At 42.5% G+C, this 18,858-nt stretch overlaps 1 protein-coding gene across 1 annotated transcript in view; it reads left to right on the top strand.

The window, feature by feature from the left end:
* The window catches only part of wwp1 (WW domain containing E3 ubiquitin protein ligase 1), a 28,606-nt gene that overhangs the window by 3,867 nt on the left and 5,881 nt on the right, over window positions 1-18,858 (top strand). Inside the window, exons 2-22 of the mRNA XM_088322822.1 lie at window positions 1,336-1,388; window positions 2,431-2,522; window positions 3,389-3,527; window positions 3,819-3,943; window positions 4,041-4,193; window positions 4,928-4,994; window positions 5,122-5,297; window positions 6,100-6,472; window positions 6,617-6,712; window positions 8,284-8,458; window positions 12,306-12,360; window positions 13,471-13,555; window positions 13,670-13,798; window positions 13,931-14,003; window positions 14,092-14,163; window positions 14,239-14,327; window positions 14,403-14,562; window positions 15,938-16,071; window positions 16,170-16,310; window positions 16,385-16,505; window positions 18,214-18,318. Of these exons, the coding sequence (XP_088178948.1) occupies window positions 2,453-2,522; window positions 3,389-3,527; window positions 3,819-3,943; window positions 4,041-4,193; window positions 4,928-4,994; window positions 5,122-5,297; window positions 6,100-6,472; window positions 6,617-6,712; window positions 8,284-8,458; window positions 12,306-12,360; window positions 13,471-13,555; window positions 13,670-13,798; window positions 13,931-14,003; window positions 14,092-14,163; window positions 14,239-14,327; window positions 14,403-14,562; window positions 15,938-16,071; window positions 16,170-16,310; window positions 16,385-16,505; window positions 18,214-18,318 (2,538 nt within the window). The 5' untranslated portion in view covers window positions 1,336-1,388; window positions 2,431-2,452. The remainder of the gene's footprint in view (window positions 1-1,335; window positions 1,389-2,430; window positions 2,523-3,388; window positions 3,528-3,818; window positions 3,944-4,040; window positions 4,194-4,927; window positions 4,995-5,121; window positions 5,298-6,099; window positions 6,473-6,616; window positions 6,713-8,283; window positions 8,459-12,305; window positions 12,361-13,470; window positions 13,556-13,669; window positions 13,799-13,930; window positions 14,004-14,091; window positions 14,164-14,238; window positions 14,328-14,402; window positions 14,563-15,937; window positions 16,072-16,169; window positions 16,311-16,384; window positions 16,506-18,213; window positions 18,319-18,858) is intronic.

Genomic DNA, 18,858 nt, shown 5'->3' with positions numbered 1-18,858 from the left:
GCGTCTTCCTCGACACATATATTCCACGCGTCTCATTCTTCCCTCTGCTGCTCGGGGCCCCGTGGCGGCCGGTAGAAAAAAACCCGATCTTTTGGCCGCATCGTTGCATAAGCGTTAGGGTTGAAAGCTCGGGGGAAAAAAACGTAGCCTATCGTCGGAATTCTGCAGTGATTAGGTTAATATTATACTTTTGGGCCATATCACCAAGCCCTATATGTCCCAGGTCACCAGGCTTTTTAAGTTTTCCGGGGTAAACCCTTAACTCGAATTTTTTGTTGTCGTTTCAATGCCGTCTTTGGATCTGTCTACCGGCTTACCAAAAAAAGATGATAAATAGTGTGAATGCAATGAGAGTCATACCGTGGTGCCCACTATGGTGTGCGTGCGTCCTTGTGGGAGTAGTTGGCCGCAAAACCAATTGGAGCAAAATTTCCACAAAGAGAAAATTGGCAAACAAACTTTAAAGCCAGAGTGCAGCTGCAGTCCTTATTGTTTTGTCATAGAGAGATGAAGGGTTGTTTTGTCGGATGTTCTATTTTTATCTAGCTGTGGAAATATTTTGCTCGAAATTGGATTTTTCAAAACACGAATTCTCCAATGTAAAGAGATTCAGTTTTGCCACTTATGTTTGTTAACTATTAAGTCAAGAAAAAAGGCCACTTGATCACTTTTTGATTGGTCAATCATTTGCGAAAATAACATCAACCCCTCATACGCAAACAGACAATTTCCGGTACTATAGCTTTTAAAAGAAAAGATAGAAATTGACTAAGGTGCGACCTATGATGTGTCCGTCCTCGATCACTGGCAATCAGCTGATTTGATCTCCAACACAATTACATAATGAACGTTTTAGAGCTGCCGAAGCGAGCTTTTTTTTAATGATGTACAGACTTTATGTACTGCTGTGTGAATGACTTATTGTTTATCCACTGACGTCCAAAAGAATGCAGAGAAAAGGCATGTAAACGAATCGCCCTAGCTTACCCTATAGTCCCGTTTGTCTTGGAAGAGTTGCTCTCTCATTGCATTGATGAAAACCAATCTCAATACAAATATGTTTGGTAAACAATTTGCCTGTTTTCCAAAACGGTAGGGGTAATTCTAAAATCCTCCGGATTAGACTTGCTGACTTGGTCTACTTCCTTTGAATGTTCTCTAGCTAATTGCCTTAGATTTTTGCCTGAGCTTCCAATCATCATTTTCGCAGCGTTAGGAAGGCGTGCCCTTGTCTTTGAGCCAGACAAAAATATTTGGACTATCCACAGAGTTGATTTGAGCCATGTTGCTACGTCGAATGTTGTAATGTCAAATACTGAACCTTTTTGTTTTCAGACCATGGGTCACGGAGTGGACTAAACTGGAGTATCGTCAAACACATGCTAACTGTAAGTACATCAGACCCATCTCAATGGCTAGGAGATATTTTTAGTAAATAAGTTAATTGAGTCTGGGAAAGCAAAAGCTCCCTTTTTAACATCTGCTTATATTTACCGTTTTTTTCACGAGTATAAGGCGCACAGAAAAGTCTATGATTTTCTTCAAACTGTGTGGCGTGCCTTATCTAGCGGTGCGCCCTGTCTGTGATGTAAAGCGGCGGATGTAACTGAGGACACCCTGTGGCTGTAAGGGCTGAAGTGTGGGCGTCACCGCTAAAGGCTGAAGTGTTAGTGTCTCCGCTTGAGTGTGGTCGTGTATATAAGGCTACAGTTGGTTCACGCAGCAGAGCATAATGCTCAATTCCGATGCCTTGGTAATATCCCGTGTTTTGGGGAGTTGGTTCACATTTCTAGATAATGCGACTTGTATGCCATCTCCTGTGACTTGTATGCGCCTCCTGTGTGAACGCCGCAAGAGTTGTTTGCGGAAGCACTCATGGACGCTAACGCCGTAGAGTATCTAGCAATTTGAAAGTTCTTGTGCTACCAGAACCTGAACAGAGTTTTCCCTCCAAATATTAATGAAATCCAAATGTTCGCTTTCCTTCCGTCGAATGGTTTCGGGTTTTCGTCCACCATGGCGTGTTGATTTAGGCACTATGCGGAATAACGTGAAAACCGAGCATCCTCCAGAGAATTGTAGGTTAAAGAATCGATGGTTTGTTAGTGGAGGAAGCGGAAAAACCAACTCTGACAAGTTTTTATCAGTGTGTTCTACTTTGTAATCAATACTTAAATAAACCACAGCCAAACTCTGTTTTGCTTCCGCTGTCGTTTTAAATGCGCACACTTGTATCCTTGTCTGTGTTGTCGTAAGGCGGCCGAAGCAGAGGGCACCCGCACCCATTAATCAGGTGCGCCTGATGGATTTGTTTATAACAGTAAAACAAGCAGCTACGGAGACTGCGCCTTTTAACACGGTGCGCCCTTTGCTGGTGAAAATTAGGTACTTGACGTGTTTTAAAACAGTTTTTTTTTTTGTTTGTTTTAGGTTTCCCACTGTGGTGGAGGACATGGCCACAGCCTCGTTCAGATCAGAGTCAAGCCATAACTACAGAGGAACGTCACAGCTCCATGCAATTGGTTAGACCATACTAGAGCACTGAAAACAATCTCTCTCATTCCCTCCCTCACTCCCTCCATAGCTGTAACTGAAATCAGCGTCCAACTTCTTGTTTGCTGGTTTACTTAACTCCAACACTTTGCAACATTTCACAAAGAAGAATATAAAAACAGTTGGAATGTCAATTACCCTAACCCTGTAAAGCCCAGAAATGAAATCATTTTTAAATAAATGGTGTTTCAGAACGTTTTTCAAAAAATGTTGCCACACGGCGTCATGTATCTATGCTTAATTTGTCGGAACAAAAATTGAGAACAACAAAGTGCTTACTTGCAGGGTTGATTGCCTACTTGGCCTAATAACAGTATAATGGATAACATAGATATTAACCACACATCATATCATGTATTTTAATGAAATGAGTCATTACTAGTCTTAAAAAATCAATAAAGTGAAAAAAATATATATTTAGTCCCTGTGTTTGGCGGCGTTCGTGCCTCGTCTCTGCTCCTTCGTTTATTTTAAGTGATAGTTCAGAAAACAGTTATTTTCCTCTGTGAGGCCAAGGCGAACATTGCATTTGCTACACTGCAGGCTGGTGTACCCTTTATTACAATGCCTGCAGCGCCCTTTATTTGTTTTCAGTGGGAACTGTGTTAAAAGGTCCTCGCAGGCCAGATGACTTGTTGGGGCGTGCACATGAATTTTGGGTGGCGTTCCACTCCCATTACCAGGGGATGGCCATCCTCTCTTTGTTATTTTGTTTTCGATACTATTTTATGTATTTTTTAAAATACTGATGACAAATGTAGCACACAATGACGATTATTCTTGCGATTTCCGGGTGGAAAGGTCCAAGAAAAAAAAAATGCTCTTGTGTCTGCAGTTTCCTGTGCCAAAATCAAGAGGAAGAAAAGCTTATTTGGAGTTGCCATTTACGTGGAGGTGACAGCAGAGGGGGAGTCGCGCCGCACAGCCAAGTCCCACAGCTCATCGAGTCCGAAGTGGGACGAAAGGCTTACTCTGTAAGAGACAACGGTATTTTCTGTGTGACTTATCATATACATTGTGTTATTTATTTATTGTCAATGGAAAACTGAGGTTTGTTGTCCTAACGCTGCAATCGACAGCTCTTTTTTCCTTTAAAGCTGGCCGCTTTGCATTGAATTAATACATCTCCAAATAGAATCTGTATTTTGATATCATTCAAATTCTCCCGTCTCTTTCTTCGTGTCTGTTTTTTTGCTTGTAAACCCCAAGGAAAGCCGTTTCCTGTCAAACGTAATGATTCGTTGAATGTGTTTTGAAACCGTTAGGAATGTAACACCGCACAGCCAAGTGGACTTCAAAGTATGGAGTCACCACACGCTGAAAGCAGACGCTTTGCTGGGCAAAGCTATACTGGACCTGAACGAAACTTTGGAGCAGCATGAAAGCAAATGTATGACTTTTCTAATAGTAAAGGGTATACTGTGAGGTGGACTTGTTACACTACATTTTGTTTCTTTCTTGACCCTATTATTGTGTTGGCTTCACAGTGGAGAACGTGAAAGAGGTGCTGAAACTGAGTGTGGAGCACAAGGGCTCTCTGGTTCCTGCAGGCGAGTTGACTGTTTACCTCGATGGGCTGACTGCCAATGAGCAGGAAGAACTGGCGCCACTGACCAATGGGAATGCAACAAATGGCACTAGTAAGATCATCTCTCAACCTTATTTTTGGTCGTAATCTTTTTTTCGACCTAACTCACATATTTTTCATGCTTTTCCTTTCTTTTTCTACTTTGTACTCTATTTTTTAAGCCAGCAATGATTTCTGAACAATATAAATGTTCCAGTTTTATTTTTTCAAGCTATAGAGAAGACTGCACAAAACATTACAAAACAAGCAAGTGCAAATGTATATGATGAACAGGAGAAACACTATTTACATATATATTTCTTTTTTTGAAATCATCTTGCTGTCTTTCAATTGTTTACATTGTTTTTTTTTTTTCTTTTAGGCACTATATTACTATTATTTAGAAGACTTTAGATTTTTTTATTTCCCGGTTATAAAAACCTGCTGTGCATTGTGGATTGTTTCACAATTGTTTGACAAATCCAACTGAAGGTGAGCCACTAAATATATTTTGGAGGAGTCAGAAAACATTTCTTTTGAAGGCTAATATTCTGTCGTAAATAGACACTGCCATCCTTTTTATTCTGATAAAAAAAAAAAAAAAAAAGTTGGAAGAGCTAGCGGGAAAAGCACCCCTTCCAATAAGATGAGCCTAGAGTCTGCTCACGTTTAATATCATGTGTTTTGTTATGTTTTTTACAGTACAAATCAGACTGGTCTCGCATGGGCACGTTCATAAATCTTTTGGCGGCTTATTACAGCAGAAATGTTGCATTTGTGTTATTTACATGATCCTTTACTCTTCAGAAGTCCAGCAGAACGGGGACGCCATCCACGAAAATGCAGAATCATCTTCTTCAAGGGCTGCCATCAGGTAACAGTTTTTTTCCATACAAAAGTGTATTTTCAAATCTCCAATTGCGACGAAACGGATTCTTCTCAATGGTAAAGGCGCTTCGAGAGCCCCCATCTGACTAGATGAGTTTCGCTCTCACCTACAGCACAGTGAACGGGACAGACCTGCGGTCGGCTTCCTGTTCAACCTCCAATGGACTGAATAGTCAGGTGCCTTCCAGTTCCTGTAGCCCCGCACTAAGTCGCGTCACCAACGGCAACGTCACGCCCGACTCCACACCGAGCCACCGACCCTCAAACAGTGATGGGGACAGCGGGGGCCGTGAGTGTCTATTCTAATACCTATTCAATGTTTGCTATTCAAATTTGTGGTTCTCTACTTCTTGCGTTTACTTGCGCTAAAATGAAAACAAAACATTTTTACCCGATTTCGAGCTGCTATTGGACTATGTGCGAGTCCTTCTTTATATGAAATGATGCCAGCAAAAAACAGTTGTTGTTGGCAATAATCTTGCCGAAAGAGTGTTTCCCTTCATGTTTCGACACAGAAGATGGGCTTTTTTTTCTGTATGAATTGCTGTGACCACTGTAAATATTAAAGTGCATTGGCCAAACATTTTGTCTGTTGACATTACTAAAATGGAACGAAAGGAGGAAAAACACCACTGACTTGCGTGGCACCGTAACGTCTTGTACATGTCTCAGTAGGCACAGTATCATTTTCGATGATGAAACGTAGCCGCTGTGGAATTCCGACAGAGTTAAAATTGAGAAACTCCTGCAATCAGCTTTGCTTCCTATTTCTGTGTTGTGCACACAAGTGGTCTGCAAACATCAAAAGGTCGCAGGTTCGATTCCCGGCTGCTCCGTGTTATTCGTGGAAGTGTCCTTAGGCAAGACATTGAATCCCTAATGCCCCCGATAAGCAGGTAGTGTCCTTGCATGGCCAATCGTTGTGTGAATGTGAGTGAATTAAGTGTAAAGCGCTTTGGGAGGTATTGAGTAACTTGAAAAGCGCTACATAAATGCAGAGCGTTACACAATGAAGGGACATCGCAGCCATCAATGTTTTGAAGGAATCAAGCCCACGGTTTTCAAATGTTTTTGTCTGTCTTGCACAACAGGCGAAGTAGTGCCCGCAGCAGAAAACCACGCGGACTTTCCACCGGATGACCCTCCCCCAGATTCCGACACGGCCGAAAACGGAACATGTCAGCCGCCGCCGATGCAGTCCGCCGGCTCTCCCGCCGCCAATCCGAGCGACGGCACCGATACCGGAGCGAGCGTTTCCCCACGTGCGGGCTCTTCCTCGACGCAGGGGGCCGCCTCTGTGGCCCCATCCCCATCGTCGATTCCCGCCGCGCCGGCGCAAGCAAATACGTCGGCTGATAGCGGGAGCGCTAGTAGCGCCGCAACGGTAACAACAGATGGGGCCAAACCCAGACAACAAGTCTCCGCAGCTGGAGGAGCCGGGGCCCCGGATCCTCTTCCTCCCGGGTAAAGACATTTGATATCCTTCAACTGCAATTCCAAATGCCATTATGAAATCGTAAAAAAAAAAATCCCATTTTATGACCTTTTGAGAGCTATTCAAAGAACAATTCTTTTGAACTGACCCAACAACGATACGATGTCTCGCAGGTGGGAGCAGAGGAAAGACCCGCACGGTAGAACCTATTACGTAGATCACAACACCAGGACGACTACTTGGGAAAGACCACAGCCGCTGCCGCCAGGGTGAGCTTGAAATGAGTCGGGGGCCTCGAAATCTAGGGATCGGGTCAGGTTTGGCCAAACCGCTGCTGATAAAAACAGTCCGCTGTTCTTAACACTAGATGTCGCTGTCATCCGTCATGCAACTGAAAGCTAGTCAAAGGAAGACTAGAAATTACGGAGCTTGAAAGAGGGTGAAAAAGCGGCCTTTTTCCTCCCATTATCGTATTTGTCGTCATCCGTTGTGCTTTTAGCACTCGTTTTTGGTGGCTCAACAGAATACAGTCACATCTAGTGAGCAAATAATCCACACTGTCCATTTAACTTTCCTCTTAAGGCAGTGACCTCACACGATCATCCTGGAGGCTGCGAGTTTGAGACCCTTGCATTCGGGTCTTCAAACTGTCACCTCGAAGTTTCTATTTTACGATAATTGCAGTTTAGTAAGAGGCTGGACATTCTTTCTGTGGCAAGTTTTCTTAAAAGTGCTAGGCCGAGCAATATCACGTATATTTCACCATTTGCAGTATAGTCAATTTTCAGACCAAAGATGGGAACAACCAAGTGAAATATTAGACCAGGCACTGCTAAACTACGGCCAGCGGGCTGTATCTAACAAATAGAATCTGGCCCTCGAGACAATGCTGAGAGAAGCATAAATCAAAAAATGAGCCGCTTCTCAACAGTGACCTGCAGTTTTAACTCTATCCACTGGATGTCGCCAAAGCCACCCGTTATTTCAAACCAGCCACTGTAACAGAAAATGTTTTTTTTTTTCATTTCGATGTAATTTTATTGAGAAAAAAGGATTGGCTTATGTGATTTGATTTCTTCATGTATTGCCGAGGTATTGGATTTGACACTCATTATCTGCATAAACAAGATTAGAAATACATCAATCAGCTATTTTTTTTATTCCTCGGTCCAGCCCCTGTGTGATTTTTTTTTTCAAACGCGATTTTAAAAGTGTGTCCTCCCCTGGCTTGGACTCAACTTTCCCCTACTTATTATTTTTTTACTGATCTGTATAACTTTGTGTGGTTTCATGAATCGGATTATTGTAAAGCAAAAGAAAAAAAACAGAAAACAAGCTTCCTTAGCTAAAAGCAACATTTCATGGCAAAAGTAACTTTTTGTCGTTGTTGCTAATAATAAAAAAAAACTTAAACATCTTTTGTTTAAATGTTGAGAGTTCTAAATTCAAACCACCCGTGGAGTCCTTTCTCTATTTTGAAAGTTATAACACATATAAAATAACAATCACATTGTTCTGTAACAATATGCATAATATTTTCTTTTCTATCAGCAAGGCCTACTTCTTTTTATAGACACATGCTTTGAAGCAAGGGGTCATTCAAAGTTAAAACCAAGCTTCCATCTGCTGGCGATGTTGGCCCTATTTGATTTTGAGTTGAAATTCAGACACAGAGTTGTAGAATGAGTTAGTGCAAAAAAAAAAAAAAAGAAGTGGGAAAATTCTCTTCAATAAGCATCAACTTTTGCCTTTGTAAACATCAGTTAGTTTCAAAGAGTTAATCATCAACAAAGGACTGACAGACTTTTCCACTCTCATCATTCTCTTTTGTGTTGCTCAGATGGGAACGTCGCGTCGATGACCGAGGCAGGATCTATTACGTGGACCATAACACCCGTACAACCACATGGCAGCGTCCCACAATGGAGTCGGTCCGGAATTTTGAACAGTGGCAGAGTCAACGCAGCCAGCTGCAGGGAGCTATGCACCAGTTTAACCAGAGATACCTCTACTCTGTAAGAATACTATCACCCAATTTCCTGCCTAAACCTATTGCTCTTCCAGATGCATCAGCCGTTATCAGGTTAGCTCAGGGCTCGGGAACATTTTTGAGCCAAAGAGCCATAAAAGCAAAAATATTTTGATTTAAAAAAATATATTTGTAAGGGGGAGAGAGAAAGAGCTACACCGTATATTTGAAGACAAAATTCAACAAAACCACTAAACCCGCTCTCCAGACAAAAGCTAATTCTCAGCACATTTGATTTCACTGTTTGATGGTTTCATTAAGTCAATGAAGTCCTAATAATGCTAGCGCCTCTGTCCCATTTCAACATAAATTTGCTCCCTCCCGTAGTTACTTAAGAGTGTTAAAGCTCATTTTTGTCCTAAATAATGGTTTCAAAACAAAACGCAAAAAAGTTATTTTGTCAAAATGTCACAAAATACTGCGAGGACAACAATGTATTTACCTTTAGACGGCGCTGGGTGAGAAGGAACGTCGTACGCGTCCTGCCCCGTGTGCAGCTTCGCCCATTGCGACCGCCCGCCCAATCAAATGCATTTTCAAAGCGAAGGCTCCGGACCGGAACATAGGGGGAAATTCAATCTGAAAGATATGAGGGAGCAAGTCCATGCATGATTTTGTATACTACCAACAGGACCTTCAAATCACATCTTAAGCTAAGAGGGAGCCAATGCAGGTTAGCCAAAATCGGAGCCATGTGATCCAACTTTCTTGTCTTAGTTAAAAGCCTCGCTGCAGCATTTTGTACCAGCTGAAGACTCTTGATGTTGGACTTCGGGAGACCGGAGAGTAGTGCATTACAGTCATCGGGACGGGAGGTAACAAACGCGTGAATTATAATCTCCGCATCCGACTGACATAGGCGAATTTTAGCAATGTTGCGAAGATGGAACAAAGCTGTTCTAGTAATATTCTTAACGTGTGTTTGAAAGGCCAGATCGGGGTCAAATATGACACCTACATTTTTGACTGAGTCACTCTGGGTGATATTACATTTGTCAATGTTCAGGGCCATTTTTGAGAACAAGTCACGGCATTTAGATGGACCAATAACTTGGAATTTCAGTCTTTTCAGCGTTAAGGCGCAAGAATTTGAGTGACATCCACTCTTTTATCTCAGTGAGGCAGGCCTCCAAATTTCCACAGTTTAGTGTGGCACATTCCTCCATCGTAAGATATAATTGAGGGTTATCTGTGTAGCAATGGAAACTGATATTATACATGCGAATAATATCACCTAATGGAAGCATGTAAATGCTGAAAAGAAGGGGGCCAAGTACTGAACCACGCGGAACACCACAGGTAACACTAAGGGGCTCAGATGTCATTCCACCATATTTAACACAGTGCGTTCTATCTGAGAGGTAGGATCTGAACCATGAGAGGACGGTTCCTGAGAGACCAATCCATTTTTCCAACCGTTCTAGTAAGATATTATAGTCCAGTGTCAAAGGCAGCACGAAGGTCCAGCAGCAGCAAGAGTGATGAAGCGCCGGAGGCCATTGCTGGTAGATCATTGGTTATCTTAATCAGGGCTGTCTCAGTAGAGTGGTTAGCCCTGAATTCTGATTGCATGGATTCAAAAAGATTTTTCTCAGATATAAAATAATTCAGCTGCTGTGCCACAACTTTTTCAAGTACTTTAGAAAGAAACGGTAGGTTTGACACAGGTCTAAAATTACATAAGCTCTCTGGATCAAGGTTGGGTCGTTTCAGTGTAGCTTTAATAACAACCAACTTAAAAGCCGCAGAACTACACCTGAGGAGAGTGAATTGTTTATAATATTTAGAACTGAGGGTCTAAAAAGACCTTTAATCAGCGAACCCAGAAACGGGTCAAACAGGCAGGTCGTCGGTTTGGCCGTATTCACCACCTGTTTAAGATTATCAAGTGACAGATCACCAAATCGGAAAAATTCCTGTGGGTCGCATCTATAGATTTCAGACCTTTTAGTATGTGATTTATTAACATTGTCTTTAGAAATTTCTTCCCGTATGCGTTGAATCTTCCTATTAAAGAAGACCATAAAGTCATGTGCTGAATGGGTAGAACTATCTGGAATAATCTGTTGCCTCGTTAGCGATGCCTCAGTGTCGAAAAGGATTTTGGGGTTATTCTTTTGTGCCGCAATCACCTTCGAAAAATAGTCTGATTTTGCAGAGGCAAGGGCTGCTTTATACTTCAAGTTGTCACACCAGGTTTGATGGAAAACCTCAAGCTCGGTAGCGCGCTATTCTCTTTCAAATTTTCTGCAGTCTTGTATAAGCGATCTAGTTTAATCAGTAAGTTCATGATTTAAGCCAAGGCGTGCGTCTTTTAGTTCATGATTTAAGCCGCAGGGGGCGCTACGGAATCCAGGACAGCATTAAACTCATTCCTGAGTGAGTCAATAGAGCCTTTACATAAATGAAATGATGCAATAGAGCCTTTATATAAAGGAAATGATGCAACTACTCCTGAAGGAAGATCAGAGAGCTCAGAGCTCTGCTAAATCCTTTAGTTTCTTTAATACATCATTTAGACAGCACCTCAAATGTAACAAAATAATGATCAGAAATAACGGTAGTACACGGTAACACAGTCACATTTGAGGTTGAAATTCCTCGAGTTAAAACCAAGTCTAGTGTGTTTCCATCATTATGAGTCGGCGAATCAATCAGTGGATTAACTTAATTTTTTCAATGATAGACCGAAACGCAAGGGTAAGTGAACTGAGTGGGGGGTTCATAAGAATGTTAAAGTTCCCCAGAATTATTATTTTGTCTGCATAGGTTACTAGAGCAGACAACAGCTCAGATAATTCATCTAAGAAAACTAAGTATGGCCTGGTGCGCGATAAATAGTTACTACATAAATTGACATTAAAGAGGACCGCATAACAAGCCTCAAGCTCCTTATAATTATTAGCGGTACGGCGAGTAAGTTTGAGTATTTTTTCCAAAATGAGCGCAACACCGCCACCCTTCTGCAAAGAGCGTGCTACATGACAGCTCACGTAGTCTTGAGGAGAAACCTCATTTAACGGTAAAAACTCATGCGGTCTCAACCAAGTTTCACACATACCAATCAGGTTAAGTTTGGGATCACAAATAAGATTATCAACAAGTAGAGCTTTAGGAGCAAGCGATCTAATATTTAAAAGACCAAATTTAAGCTTTGCTGAATCTTTTGAACTTGGCTGAAGTCTTTGTAGGGATCGTCACAAGATGTCGCCGTTCTCAGGCGTCGGTTGACAGGCAAGATCAATGAAGGAATATTGGTGGAATTAGGCACACTTTCATCATCTTCATGTCCTTCTCTGCCGTTTCGCCCATGTAGCTCCCTTAGCTTAGCACCATGGCCCGAGTGACAGCCCCGCTTTTGTTTGCGATCCCTACGCCGTCTCGGCCGCTTCGTAAGTGGGTCGGCCCGCCAGGATTCCTTAGCGATTTACAGGCAAAACGGGGTCTGCTGGTGTGACATCTAACTGTAAATAAAGATGACTTGACTTGACTTGACCTATATGTACTGGACCGAACCCTATTGTCTTGGCTCAGTTTTAGGCAATATAGTAAAAATTGCACATGTCCTATTTTATTTTCGAGCCATTTGCACCAATGAAAAGAGCCTTATATGGATTACTAGCCTTAGGTTACCGACCCCTGGGACGGCTTATGGAAAGTCATCTATGTAATAATGTCATCCTAGGAGGATAATTTGCTTGAGAATGTTTTCAAGGCAGAAGGAGAATGAATGTACCTGTATCGTCAGTGCCTGCCACATTGGCCTTGTTTATTTATATTTTTCCCTGTGCTTAGCAACATATATGAGTTCAATAATTATTCTTCGTTGTCAGGCATCCATGATGTCTGCTGAGAACGATCCGCTCGGTCCGCTGCCTCCTGGTTGGGGTGAGTTCACATTCTGTTATACTCCGAGTGCATTTATCGAATACCGTATTTTCACGAGGATAAGGCTCACATAAGTCTGTCATTTTCTTCAAATTGTGCGACGTGCCTCGTTTGCGATGTAAGGCGGGGGATGTAGACCAGCTCCGTGGCTTTATGGTAGGGAGCCCGCCCCGAGACCGGGAGGTCACAGGTTCCGGCCTTGGCACAATTACGACTTTTTGGGGTGAAATGCCATCTTTTTGTCACATGGTTCACATTTTCAACTAAATGTGACTTTTATGCGTCTCCATATCCTTTTTTCTTTTTTTTTCAAGACACTTTTGAGTTTATTGGGATCAATCGATCGAGCACCTCACGCACCTTAGCGTTTTCATTCATGAAAATAACTAAACGGGGGAGAATCTTCACACTGGACAAGTATTGGCCAACGCCACCATAATCTTGCTCGCACGGAAGAGGACACGTGACATCACACGCAATGCATTGTTTGAGGAAATTCTCTGAATGCTAACGCTATAGCGAATCTGGCAATTTGATTTATTGTGCTCCCGGAGACTGAACTAACCCTAACACGAATGAAATCCAAAAGCTCGCTTTCCCTCTGTTGCGTGTTTTCGTCTGCAATGGTGCGTTGATTTCTAAGCTACGCGGAAGAAAATGGAAACCGAGCAGCTGCCAGAGAATTGAAGATTAGTGACGGTTCGCATGTTGAAGGAGCTGAAGAAAAAAAATCCATGTGTTTTACTTTGTAATAAAATTTTTAAAAAACCGCAACCAAACTCAAGTTTAGCCACCACTGTATTTTTACATGCGCGCGCTCGTATGCTCGTCCGTGTTGTCACCCTTTGGTGCGGGTGCGCCCTCTGTCTTTGTTAATACTGAAATAGAAGCAACTACGGAAACTTAGGCCCTATGCTCGTGAAAATATGGTGGCTTTTTTTAAATGATGGTTTACAGCTGTAGTTGAGACGTTTTCAGTCTCGGTTGTTATTGAAGTGTTTCAGTTATCATTGAATTATTTGCTTGCATAAGTTCTCTGAGAGCCAGATGCATTGCGTGTCCCTTGTTTCTAAGCGGCTGTCGACTTTTTGTTTTTCTTAACGTCCGTAGAGAGGCGTGTGGACTCAAACGACAGAGTCTACTTTGTCAACCACAACACAAAGACAACACAATGGGAAGACCCACGAACCCAAGGGTATGATTGCCGGACGATATACGAATAATAATAACAATTGTCAACTACTGCAGCATATTTTAGTTCATATAAAAAGGGACAAAATGATCATGTAGTCCCATTGTTTTGTTTTAGGCTACAGAACGAGGATCCTTTACCTGAGGGGTGGGAGATCCGCTACACGAGGGAAGGCGTTCGATACTTTGTCGATCATAACACAAGAACGACGACTTTCAGCGACCCCCGCACTGGAAAGTCCTCTGTGTAAGGATTCATTTTCATACTTTTCTCTATTGTGCAAGACTTCAACATTTTTTTTCTTTCACAGATATTCATATTAGCAAACGATGATTTGTAGGTCAGTAAACCACTGATGTTTTTAAATTTTTATTCCAGCACGAAAGGTCCCCAAATTGCATATGAGCGCAGCTTCCGGTGGAAACTTGCCCATTTCCGCTACTTGTGTCAGGTTTGACCATTTTTTTTTTTACGGATTCGTCGAATGACCCTTTTTGAAACCGCTTTGTCTTCTCCCTTCATATTTTATTTTTATTCAGTCGAACGCCCTCCCTAGCCATGTGAAGATCACCGTCTCCAGACAAACGTTATTTGAAGACTCATTCCAGCAGGTGAAGTGTCGGACGTATAACCAGCACAAAGGCGGTCAACGCAAATTCTTATCGAGGTGTTATTGTTTGCTTTAGATCATGGCCCTGAAACCTTACGACCTGAGGCGGAGACTTTACGTCATCTTCAGAGGCGAGGAAGGTCTCGATTATGGAGGATTAGCTCGGTGAGATGACAATGAATCGTAAAAAAGTGTAGCGTTGCGTTACTGGCAATTTCATTTCCACCTGACTTTCATCAGGGAGTGGTTCTTCTTGTTGTCGCATGAGGTGCTGAACCCTATGTACTGTCTGTTTGAGTACGCTGGCAAGAGCAACTACTGCCTGCAGATCAACCCGGCTTCTGCCATCAACCCAGACCACCTCTCCTATTTCTGCTTTATCGGCAGATTTATCGCAATGGTATGCTCTTAAGAATTATGATATCTCAATGAATTGTTTTGATTTAAGAATTTGCAAATGACAGCTCAGCTTTATTGAAATGCTTGGAAATCATCAATCATCATAGTTGTGAGCAACTGTAAAGTGGCAAAATGTTTCCGTCAATTGAAATGCCATGTTTCGACTTTTACAAGTGAATCCGAGTTAATCCAGGATTGAGTGTCCCTATAACAAACTGTAATCCTATCCCAGGAACCAAAAAGAAATCTACAGGTTCGAGAGCATTCTTCAATCGGGCCCCGGTACTGTGGAATCCTCTGCTCTCTGATTCTCTGCTACCTCAGTGGAACTGTTTAAAACTTGGCTCGAAACCCATATTCTATAGCGTACCAATGACCTATATTTCTTGTTGACTACGTCTGTGTATTGCAACATCCTTTTTAACTGGCTCACCCTGGAAGGGGGATGAGCTCATGTGCGGCCCCTTCTCAAGGTTTTTTTGTTTTCCTCATGCTGAGGATTTGAGTTTTTCCTTGCCCTCGTGTAGGTTTTAGATCAGGGGATGCTGTCCTAGTAGTCAGTTTTCTGTACAGCCTTTTGAGACTTCTCGTGATTAAGGGTGTCACAAAAAAACTTGACTTCAACTGAAGATATTTACCTCGAAATTTAAAGGACATTTTGTTTTATATAACTGTCTGGCAAGCAGTTTAGGGTGTCCCCTGCCCTCTGCCCGAAGATAGCTGGGATGGAGTCCAGCATCCCGCAACCCTACTTCGGATAAGCGTTCCAGATGATGGATAAATCATTCTTAAGAAACAAATTTATGAAACATTTTTTGCCAGAGTTGAAAATAACCTAATATAGAGAATTTATCGACACCAGTTTTCATGCAGAACGTGTCTGGTTATTTTCAACAGTTAATTTTCTCTCTGATGTGTCATAAGTGTTGCAGTTTTATGTGATGTGTTTAACTGCCTTTGAGGGTTACTACCATCGATTGGTCTTATTACCATTGATTTCTACTGAATTACTTTTAGTGGTCTTTTGATGGAGGACATATGGATCTTTAAACTCTCATAAAGAGTTTTTATGACTGCTGCTGTAGTTTTTGCCAGCGACCCGCACTATGCTGTCATGCTGCTCCCAACACAAAGCTCGGGAAACAAGTGCTAGCTAAGAATCTGTTATTTTAGGCTGGTAGACCACATGGTAACAATGACTACTCAGTGTATTCTCAAAGCTGTTGTAAATCTGTCAGAAATGATTACAAGTAATGCTAAGCAGACTAAAGCTAAATCTCAAAGAAACATTTTTTTTACTCGTGCCTGCCACTTAAATTTACGGTACTAAGGTAATCTGTTAATTTAAGGCAATTGAATTTCCCTCTGGCCCTTAGGCACTTTTTCATGGGAAGTTTATCGACACAGGCTTCTCCTTGCCTTTCTACAAACGAATGCTTAACAAGAAGCTCATCCTCAAAGATTTGGAATCCATCGACCCGGAGTTCTACAACTCCCTTATATGGATAAGGTGAGGATTTTGTGTATGTCCCGTGTGTCCAGGTTGTCCGTTGCCAAAGCCATGAAATGTGACATGTTATTCTTTTCTTTTTTTCCCCCATCTTTTAGGGACAACAACATTGAGGAGTGTGGTCTGGAGATGTATTTCTCAGTGGACATGGAAATCTTGGGAAAAATTACATCCCATGACCTCAAACCCGATGGCGCCAATGTGCTTGTTACGGAGGAGAACAAGGAGGAATACATCAGGTTTTCTGTTACATTTTTTGCTTAGATTGAATTTTAGATTCATGACATATTGAACTGGGACTTCTGGGTTGCAGTTTAATGGCAGAGTGGAGGTTCTCCCGTGGAGTTGAAGGTCAAACCAAAGCTTTCCTGGATGGGTTTAATGAGGTGGTTCCACTTCAGTGGCTCCAGTATTTTGATGAAAAGGAGCTGGAGGTAAGGCTGTTTTTATTATGGCTGAGATCGTTCACTGTGCTCTATTTATTGACCGTATTTTCACGAGCTTAGGGCGCACCGGTTTGAAGGCGCAGTCTCCGTAGCTGCTTCTATTTTTGGATTGAACGCTACGCGGTGCGCACTGTGCTATAGGCCGCGGGTTCCTTCTGTCTTACCAAAAGACCAGTGTTGGGACTGACCGTAACGTAACTGCGTTATCTTTCCAGTAACGGGATAATCCAACTCGTTACTTTTTCAGCCGTTACAACGCCTTTCGCGTTACTGATGGTGCGTTACTTTGGCTGCAGAACGCCAACAGCGGGGAGTTCCGGCACACCCGACCTTGATTTTTAGCTGCGCGTTCTTTTGCTCTCCTCCGAGATTGTTACGTCACGTCTCTTTGCAATCGCGTCACCATTCAAAATAGCTGCTATCATATATAGCGATTACTAATTCGTCGAAAGAATAGGCTAATTGGTGACTGAGGCAACCGAGCCGAAAGAGCCGAAAAGAGACGGTGTTCTAAAAAGTTGGCATTCGCAACTAACTCTACAAGAGACTATTCGAGTTCGATTTAATTTATTAAACTTTGTTTTTTACTGCTGAATGTTTTTTTACTATATTGTTTTCTGCTTTTTTTTTGGGTTGCACCTCAAGCGGAGGATAATTGTTGCTGGCGAGGGGTCATAAATATTACAAGGTTCTGTAACACAACTATCTCTTCTCTGATCAACTGACTTGAATACTGCACAGCCTTTTTAAAGTCATGGAAATAGTTACTTTCCCTGGTTACTACTTACTTTTACTATAGAGTAACTCGGTTACTAACTCTTACTTTTTGGAAAAAGTAGTGACAAACTATAAATACTTTTTTAAAGCGACAACACGGACAAGCATACAAGTGTGCATGTTTAAAAATACAGCCGGAGCAAAACTGAGAATGACAAGGGTTTATTCAAGTATTGATTACAAAGTAAAACACATGAATAGCACTTGTTATTTTTCAGCTCCCCCCGCTTGCTAACCACGATTGATGGTCATTTTTCTGGCAGCGTAGCGTAGAAATCCACAGACCACGGCGGACGAAAACATGAAAAGCATTCAATGGAGGCAAAGTGAGCTTTTGGATTTCATTCATATTCTGGGGGAACAAATGTGTTCAGTCTCCTTCAAATTGCTAGATACGCGGCATCGTTAGCATCCGTAAGTACTTACGCAAACAATGAAGGCATCGAGAGTGACGTTACGTGTCCTCCTCTGCGCAAGCGGGACACTTGTGGCGTTCACACAGGAGGCGCATAGAAGTCCTAGGAGATGGTACGCAAGTCTCGTTCAGTTGACAAGGTCAACTACTGTATGCGACAAAAGATGGCATCTCGCCCCAAAATGTCGTAAGTCAGCCGAGGCCGGAACCTGTGACCTCGTAGTCTCGGGGCGGGCTCCCTACCATAAAGCCACCGAGCTGGTCTAGGTCCGCCGCTTAACGTCACTGACCGGCCACGTCGCACAATTTGAATAAAATGTCAGACTTCGTGTGTTCCTTATACTCGTGAAAACGGACATTTAAAAGGAAGTAACTCTTTGTGTTGTCATTTATTTTGCCACCGGAAAGCATACTTGATGACGCAGGGCAAAATACAGTTCCCTTTTCACATATTTGTTTTCACATTGAGCAACTTTTGGAATTCTACCTTTTTGCATGATCCAGGTGATGCTGTGCGGCATGCAAGAGGTGGACTTACAGGACTGGCAGAGAAACACAGTATATCGCCACTATACCAGGAACAGTAAACAGATCATCTGGTTCTGGCAGGTAATTTGAGATACTCCTACGCTCCCACGTGTGCCATCCAGATGTGGAGATGCATTTTTTCCCAATCTGTAATAGACTATAAAACATACGCTGCAAATACAAAATGATATCACCTCAAATGTATCTGTTCGTCTGGCCAGGAGTAGTTCTGCAACGCCTTTCTCTCTGTGTTCCCTAAACAGCTGTATATTTTGAAATAAGTTGTTGGAGTCGCATCACTCGAATCATTGTCTTTATTGATCCTTTGCGCACATGTGAGCTAACCACGTGACGACCCCGTGACGGGCGGTAGTAACCCCTAATAAACAGTTGACCGGGCCAGTACAAAACAACAAAAAGAGCTCTACTATTCAACACCGATATTGTGCAGCTGCCGGACGAGGTGGCTCACCTTGTCGGAGAGCACAAAGGGCGGTATTTAGAAAAACTCAGCTAGCCCCGCTAATGCGATCCTTTCGACCCGTACGGTCTTCCTCCTGACAAATTCACACATCTAACCGACTCCTCCGGTCTGCCCGACCTAAAGTAAATCCACAGCAG

Source organism: Urocampus carinirostris, chromosome 18 (assembly GCF_059441175.1).
Source record: "Urocampus carinirostris isolate Australia breed hairy pipefish chromosome 18, RoL_Ucar_1.0, whole genome shotgun sequence".
In the NCBI taxonomy this organism is placed as follows: domain Eukaryota; kingdom Metazoa; phylum Chordata; class Actinopteri; order Syngnathiformes; family Syngnathidae; genus Urocampus; species Urocampus carinirostris.
Note: the sequence above shows the minus strand (reverse complement) of the source record. Positions and strands in the feature narration are given on the sequence as shown.